The sequence below is a fragment of the Cynoglossus semilaevis genome, chromosome 9 (genome assembly GCF_000523025.1).
Source record: "Cynoglossus semilaevis isolate Cse_v1.0 chromosome 9, Cse_v1.0, whole genome shotgun sequence".
In the NCBI taxonomy this organism is placed as follows: Eukaryota; Metazoa; Chordata; class Actinopteri; order Pleuronectiformes; family Cynoglossidae; genus Cynoglossus; species Cynoglossus semilaevis.
Window position 1 is genome coordinate 19,440,363 of NC_024315.1, and position 7,521 is coordinate 19,447,883.

At 38.7% G+C, this 7,521-nt stretch overlaps 2 protein-coding genes and 1 long non-coding RNA gene across 4 annotated transcripts in view; 2 read left to right on the forward strand and 1 right to left on the reverse strand.

Moving 5' to 3' along the window:
* Positions 1-5,117, forward strand: part of pycr1b (pyrroline-5-carboxylate reductase 1b) — a 7,173-nt gene extending 2,056 nt beyond the window's left edge. The window contains exons 3-9 of the mRNA XM_008317846.3: positions 68-138; positions 490-669; positions 844-951; positions 1,781-1,894; positions 3,542-3,634; positions 3,793-3,956; positions 4,296-5,117. Of these exons, the coding sequence (XP_008316068.1) occupies positions 68-138; positions 490-669; positions 844-951; positions 1,781-1,894; positions 3,542-3,634; positions 3,793-3,956; positions 4,296-4,467 (902 nt within the window). The 3' untranslated portion in view covers positions 4,468-5,117. The remainder of the gene's footprint in view (positions 1-67; positions 139-489; positions 670-843; positions 952-1,780; positions 1,895-3,541; positions 3,635-3,792; positions 3,957-4,295) is intronic.
* Positions 5,093-6,156, reverse strand: LOC107989072 (uncharacterized). Of its 2 annotated transcripts, XR_003050557.1 has the most exons (3): positions 6,015-6,156; positions 5,340-5,824; positions 5,093-5,295 (listed from the first exon to the last, which is right to left on the reverse strand). It is a non-coding gene; the product is annotated as an uncharacterized LOC107989072 (long non-coding RNA). The 2 variants fall into 2 exon arrangements; XR_003050556.1 differs by lacking the exon at positions 6,015-6,156 and having other exon boundaries at positions 5,340-6,008.
* The window catches only part of LOC103384352 (CDGSH iron-sulfur domain-containing protein 3, mitochondrial), a 3,410-nt gene continuing 1,924 nt past the window's right edge, over positions 6,036-7,521 (forward strand). The window contains exons 1-2 of the mRNA XM_008317845.3: positions 6,036-6,246; positions 7,037-7,156. Of these exons, the coding sequence (XP_008316067.1) occupies positions 6,166-6,246; positions 7,037-7,156 (201 nt within the window). The 5' untranslated portion in view covers positions 6,036-6,165. The remainder of the gene's footprint in view (positions 6,247-7,036; positions 7,157-7,521) is intronic.

A 7,521-nucleotide genomic window follows, 5' to 3' on the forward strand; every position in this document is an offset into this window, starting at 1 on the left:
TATATATATATATATATAAATATAAATATAAATATAACCACAACCACATACTCCACTTTCATTACAGGTGTGATTGCTGCAAACAGGATTACAGCAAGCTCACCAGACACTGACCTTCCAACAGTGTCTGGACTAAGGGTGAGAAATTGAACTCCATTTTTGTCTCATCTCCTCATCTATGGCTGTGTGTGAGATTTAATGATTCCCATTTTAAGGTGTAGAGATGACAGATTTTCTGTAACTAAAAATCTAGTTTTTTTTCTGAATTGGGGGGGGGGGGTTTCCTTCATTACTGATCTTTGATACTGTTGTTTATTATCCTATTGAGCAATACCATAGATACATGACAACTCGCCAGATGTCACTAGCAATGAACATACATAAATCAGAAAAACTCTCAACAACACAATATATCCTTTTAGGGGTGGGGTGATTCAACTTTCAACTCTAATTAAAATCTTTCCACTTTTCCATAATATCTCGTTCCAGAAAATGGGTGTAAATTTGACAACAAGCAACAAAGAAACCGTTAACAAGAGCGATGTGCTCTTCTTGGCTGTGAAACCGCACATTATTCCCTTTGTTCTGGATGAGATTGGGCCGGATATTGAGGACCGTCATCTCATTGTTTCGTGTGCTGCAGGTGTAACCATCGGCTCCATTGAGAAGGTCAGTAAGTTCTCTTTGTTGTTCTGGCTAACCTTTTTTTTTTTTTTTTTTTTCCATATGTCCTCAATTAATTATTTCAATTTCTGTTCATTCTCATGTGTGAGGATTGTTTCGTTAGCAGAGATGGAGTCAACATTTTATTTACCTGTATTCTCACGCTTATGATATTAACAGAAGTTGGGTCAGCACAGAAATGCCCCTAAAGTCATGAGGTGTATGACAAATACTCCGGTGGTGGTGAAAGAAGGAGCAACAGTGTATGCCACTGGGACACATGCAGAGGTAAATTTGGTAGAATGTCAATACAAGTCCTGTTGTTTGTGAATGCTTTTATTTAAGGCAGCTATGTGTGCTTTTCAAAATTTTTTTTTTTTTTTGGGTTTGTACGGTCATGGAAAAGTTTTGGAAAATGAAAGTGCTTTGTCTAGGTGTTTGATTTAAAAATAACATTTTACTGCAAAGTATTAGAAAAGTCATAGAAATACTGCCGAGATTCATTATAAAAACATGACTAATCCTAAAATAATGCTTAATATGTACAACTGAAGTATGTAGTCAATATATTAAGCTATAGCTCACGGCTTAACCAATCCATAAACAAATCTCAAATTTTTAATAGTATCTTCTCAAATCTATCAACACTTCTGTGATCTACTAGCCGGACAATATTTTGCTAGTCAGCAGTCGCCCCCTGGTGGTGTGTTACTGCTTCTAGAACTCAAACTTATTTTCTCCAGGCCACATCAGCAATACAGGTCCCGTTGAAGGGCCGGTTGTAAATGGAAGACTATAAATTAGGGGTAAGGTAGTGAAAACTATAAATATATACTACTTTGATTAAATGGCTGTAGTTGTATGGCAAAATACCATCTGACTGGTCCTTCCTTTAGCCCTAGTGATTAGCATCTTAAAATAGAATTAAATCTATCATTTTTAATTTCTTTTGTTTCTTTAAATGTAAATGCTCAGGATCTACCAGCACTCCCTTTGAGATCTACTGACAGATCCCGATCTACGTATTTGTACACTTTTAAAGGTTTTTTTTGGGGGGGCATTGGTGGCTTAGTGGTTAAGGACGCGGGTCCAATTATCATTTTCTACTCTCCAAAAGGTGGAGGATGGCAAGTTACTGGAGCAACTGATGGCCAGTGTAGGATTCTGCACTGAAGTAGAGGAGGACCTCATTGATGCCGTCACTGGGCTGAGTGGCAGTGGGCCAGCCTATGTAAGTTAGCCTCACAACTACACCTATAAGTCCACAATATTACTTTATTTAAGTTCTGAAAAGAAAATTATGCAACAACCTCCATTTAGACCAGTATTTAAAATCAATTTAATTTTTGGGAACATAATGTTTAATTCAGGGTCAAAATGACCACAGGCCAGTAAAAGGGTTAAATACCTGGTGCTATCTTTTGGCTTGTTGTCAATATTGAATATTACAGTTTATATTATTCCTTTCTTCTTTTTCTTATTGTAGCATTTGATGCTACTCTCAAGATTCGTTATCCTTTTTCCCCTTTGATATTGCCCGATAACGCAATGCCTGGGTTTTGCAAAATGATGTTTGCTCAAAAAAATAGTTTAATTATTACTACGTTATTAATTACAGACCAATCAGATTCCTCAGTACTCTGAAGAACTTCCATTGAAACACAATTGCAGTGACTCGTTCTAAACTCCTTTATTGCTCCCAGACCAGCTTCTCCAAAAAAAGCCTTTTCCTCTTCTCACACTCTCTGCTCTCTCTCTCTCTTCCTCATACACACGCACTCTCATCACACTTCCTCACTCCCCCTCCCATACCCATTCCGTAACTTTAAACTCCTTCATAACAAATGAACAGAACATTATCAACGCTAAACAAGCATCTAGTCACTAGATGGCAGCATTGCAGCTCATTATATTAATCCATGTTGATAATCAGGGAATTGTATGCAAAATGCTGGTACCAGCAACACCTACAGTAGTTTGTACAGATAAATAAATAGATATATATCCACATTCAATGTTTTAACATCGAAATTTTTCCAAATAATAATTCATGTTTTAGATTGATTGGATTCCAAGGAAAGGGGAAATTAACAAAAAGCTCTCTGTCACGTGACAAATGGAACGAATCTGCGAGAATGAAGCGGAAGTTTAGTTCACAGAATGTGATTCGTTCATAGTGAAAGATTAGTTCACAGACAGTGATTCATTCACAGCGAAAGATTGATTCGCGGCGAAAGATTAGTTGTTGGTGCTGGAAAATACGTTAATTGTTTGCAATTAGTGATTAGTTCGCAGTGAAAGATTAGTTCGCAGAGAGTTATTTGTGAGTTTAATATGAACAAATCGTTCGTATGACTCGGGAGTCTCGAGTCATATGAAAGATTTGTTCATATTGAACGAATCACTCGCGAACGACACATCACTAAAAGAGATCCATGGAACCCTCAAGATTTGAAGACTGTTTGTATCGACCAAAATCACATCTGAGTAATGCATGCGACTAGTTTATATCATTATCAACAAGTGTATTATCTAATTTTTAGTAGGCATTTCCCACGCCATTTTTATTAACCTTATAACTTTAATTTCTAAAATTATTTATTTTGGTTTATTTGCATATGTGGATTGCATGGGTTGTTACCGACATCGGGTGAACATTTTACGACAAAAGCACCTTTAGAATATATTAACTGAGAAAAATGGCGACCTATTATTATAAGAATGTGAGTGGCCCATACAAATATATACGAGTGTATATACGAATTTATATACATGCTCTTTATATTTTGCACTAAATCTTGTATCTTTTACAGGCGAATCCCCTTGAATTTATATACATGCTCTTTATATTCTGCACTAAATCTTGTATCTTTTACAGGCGTTCACAGCCTTGGATGCTCTTGCGGATGGTGGAGTGAAGATGGGTCTGCCCAGGAGATTGGCTGTTAGACTTGGAGCCCAGGCTTTACTTGTAAGCTTATTTTATATTTTCACATTGTGATGTGCCCATGAACATCATTTGTTTTGCTTGCGTCAAACATACATAGCTGTAGATGAGAATGAGTCCCTGTTATTGTTGTTGTTTTTAATTATATTTTTATAGCTTTGATCATGTTTTGTTCTTCTCAGGGAGCCGCCAAAATGTTGCTGGAGTCAGAGCAACACCCAGGCCAGCTGAAGGACAATGTGTGCTCCCCAGGCGGTGCTACCATTCATGCCCTGCATGTCCTAGAGAGCGGTGGCTTCCGAAGTCTCCTGATCAATGCAGTGGAGGCTTCTTGCATCAGGACAAGGTGAATAACGAATAGCACTTGCAGATAGTGCGTACGTCGTCATTAAATTAGAAATCATTCGATTCTGTGATTACACAAAATTATGTCATGACTATTTGACCTTTTTTTTTACACTTATAAAGTTATAGTCCAATTGAGTGAAATCGGTTAATTTCCCACTTTACACCTGATGATCTTTCACACAGTTTGAATGTAACTGTTTTTTTACACACCTTAAACTTGTCTATTTTATGCTAGCTTTAGACAATATTTTTAAGGGTCTTCTGGGCTAAGGGAAACGTACACTCAGGAGCACGCGTGTTCTTGCTCGACCACTGAAGAAAGCTCTTTCACTTTCAGAGAGCTGCAGTTCCTTGCGGATCAAGAGCGAATTTCTCCAGCGGCTATAAAGAAAACAACGCTGGACAAGGTTCTCCAACAGCCCGGAGTCACAGTGAACGGAGGGGCCAACGGCAAATCGGGACTTAGCCTGTTTAACAGCCGCAGCACTGGGATCAAGAAGAAAAATTGAGCGCGCAGAAGGACAGGCAGACTCAAATGTTGCACTTCAGTGTTTGGTGTGTTTGCTGTTGGAAACAGAACCGTTGACCTTTTAACATTTTAACAGTCAGCATTAAAAGTCGACCTCAGATATACTCCGGACGTTCAACCAAACTGTTTTTCTAATTAAATTATTTTGGATCGAGCAACTGTGAGAACAAATGACCTGATCCTGGCTACATCAGTAAAGATGCATGGTTGCGTTCACTGTGCATTTTTATTTTCATCAAAATGAAGAAAAAACATGCATCATGTTACTTTTTAAAGATGTACAAATTTGCTTTCAGCAAATGTGCATTCCAGCTTTTCCGCCTTAGAATGTCCCTAGTTAAACAAGGTCATCGTCCTGGTACACAAAAGACGACAGATATGTACACTCAGTCAGCTAGGGCAGTTTATCCAAGGCAATTAAATAGAAGGCAATTGAGAAACTACGACAGCACAGTTGCCTTTATTTTAACCGCTTAGGAATAGACAACAGATGGAGAACTACAACGCATTGAGTTGCTTCTGTTTATTCTAATTGCTTTCTGGAAATATGACATGAACATGTTAATAGTTACATTTGTAAGACAGCAGCAGAAAGTTGGTTCTGACTGAAAATAAATTGGTGAATACTTTTTTTATTCTTTCGTTTTTTTAAGTCATCTGGATGCTTTGTTTGTGGTATATGACTGTAAGCACATAAGTACCATTAGTTGTCACAAATGAAACCCTGTCCTCGCGTAGAACATTTTGGTGGAAGTGCTTTAAAAACATGTACCCCCCCCATGACTTTTTTTTTTAAGGTCATTCCAACCTTATATCCTCCCCCCCATGACTTTTTTTTAAGGTCATTCCAACCTTATACATACCTGGTGCTGGCAGCTTCTTTGTGTCCGTCTGTAATACTGATGACATGATATTGTTACATTCAAGTCCTTCAGTAAAGTATATTTGATTTAACAGCGTTGCAAAGAAATGAGCCAATTTTTCAAGTATTTGGTTGGGGTTTTGATCTTACATTTCAAACTCAGTACCTCTTGAATTTTTAATGACTTTGGTTGACCACATTTTATGGACTCATAAGGATACACACAAATGGAGCTGTGAGTGCAATTTAGATGCATCTGCGTGTCAGTAAGGTGCAGGGAAAAAATTTCAAAAATTTTCAAAAATTTGAAATTTCAAATGAATATTCAAATGAATGAATATTCAAATTTTCAAAAATATTTTTCAAAAGAAATTCTACACTTGCCTCTCCTGCTGTTCCGTACAGTGCTGTATTGGTATTAGAAACCATCCATGCATTCGGGGCTGCTACTGCTTCTCCAAGCAGATTGAACGCGCTACAGCAAAGAAAAATAAAAAAATAATAAAATACAAAAGATAAATAAATAACAGTCTCCTTCGCAGAGCTATTGTCAAATATATTTCGGTCACCATAGGCCCTACGCAGGCGACAGAAGCCAGGAGCGGAAGTTGGCGAAGTGAACGGTCACCGTTCAACTGTGAGAGTGGCGCTTTGTTTATATTTACCAGCTAATCGCTGACATGGTATTGCATCGGGAGGCCCCGCCCACAGAAGCCATGTTGAAATTTCTTCCTGGATCTGTGGTAAAGTTCAGAGAAGGGGCAAAGAGTGTAGACTTCCCGCAGGAGTGAATATTGTTCTTTTGACTGTGACAGAATGAACAGCTGCAATTTAGTAACAGTAATGAGGAGTTTCAGGAGAACTCAGCTGCTCCTCCTACCTTTCTCCTCCTCGGTGGTGAGTACTCCGTTTTCCTTTACTTATGACAACTCTTCCGGTTTAGAAACCCTGCCTTCCCGGACTTTTTGCACGTTTTGGTTCACTTTATGCTATTATTTTTCATGTTGAATGGGAAAAAAAATGAAAAAACGCAGCCTTACCCTCGTCTTCCCCCAATCACCTTTTATAGAGGAAGCTAGCGTTGCCAGGTTTGTGCGGCAATATCAGCTTTTTGATTGAGTTAGATACAAAGCCTAATCCTACAAAACAAAAAGAAAATAGTACAATATTTGTTCTTCAGAGTTCCTTCATGAGCCATGAGCTTGTTTAATCGACCATCATGTCAGTGGAAAAATCGCGTCGTTTTCATATTTTTCAGATTAAAACAATTGAACTATGCGTCACAGATACTGTGAAGTGAGTTTATGCTGCAGTACATAAGAATTATAGCACAATTTTAAACAATAGTAAAATGCAAGTAAATTGTAATCTTTTTTTATGAAATGAACAGAAAAGTGTTTTCATTAAAACACACAAATGTATTCTCTTTTATATTGAAAATCGAATTATAAATAAGCAACAACAAAAAAAAAATGTCCAGACTGCTGATTTTATTAAGAAGGGGTTGATTCTCCGTTTTTTTTTCCTTCCATAGCTGCTGCTGTCACTATAAGACAGGCTTTATCCTCTGTTACTTAAATAACTCCATTCAGCTCATTCCTCATCATCATGTAGCAGATGATGAGATGATCAGGGACTTAAGGACAAAGGGCTATGTCCTCCTGATGGTTTCCTTTTCTGTCTCCAGGTGCAGCAGAGCCACCTGGTGTCCACACAGCCTGTACCAGCAGCTCGTCTGCCCTGCAGAGTCAAGTTGTCTGCTGGGAAACGCTACGCCTGGTGTGCATGTGGACACAGTAAAAAACAGGTATAACAGAAGTTGGGTTTGGGTTTTCTTATTTGTTCTCAAAATGTGTTAAAATAATATATATATGTAAAAAATATATATTGGATATTTGTGGCGGCAGCAGCATACTCTGTTTGCGTTGCGTTAAACAATTGCGGTAAAATCATCAGCTTGGTACTTCATTCTTTTATTTCTGGCATAAAAAGGGAAAACAACCGCTTATCCGGGGCCGGGTCGCGGGGGCAACAGTCTGAGCAGGGACACCCAGACTTCCCTCTCCCTCGACACTTCCTCCAGCTCTTCTGTGGGGACCCCAAGGCGTTCCCAGGCCAGCCGAGCGACCCAGGCGCCCCCGCGTGGCCCAGGGCTCTCCCCCGCGCTCCTCC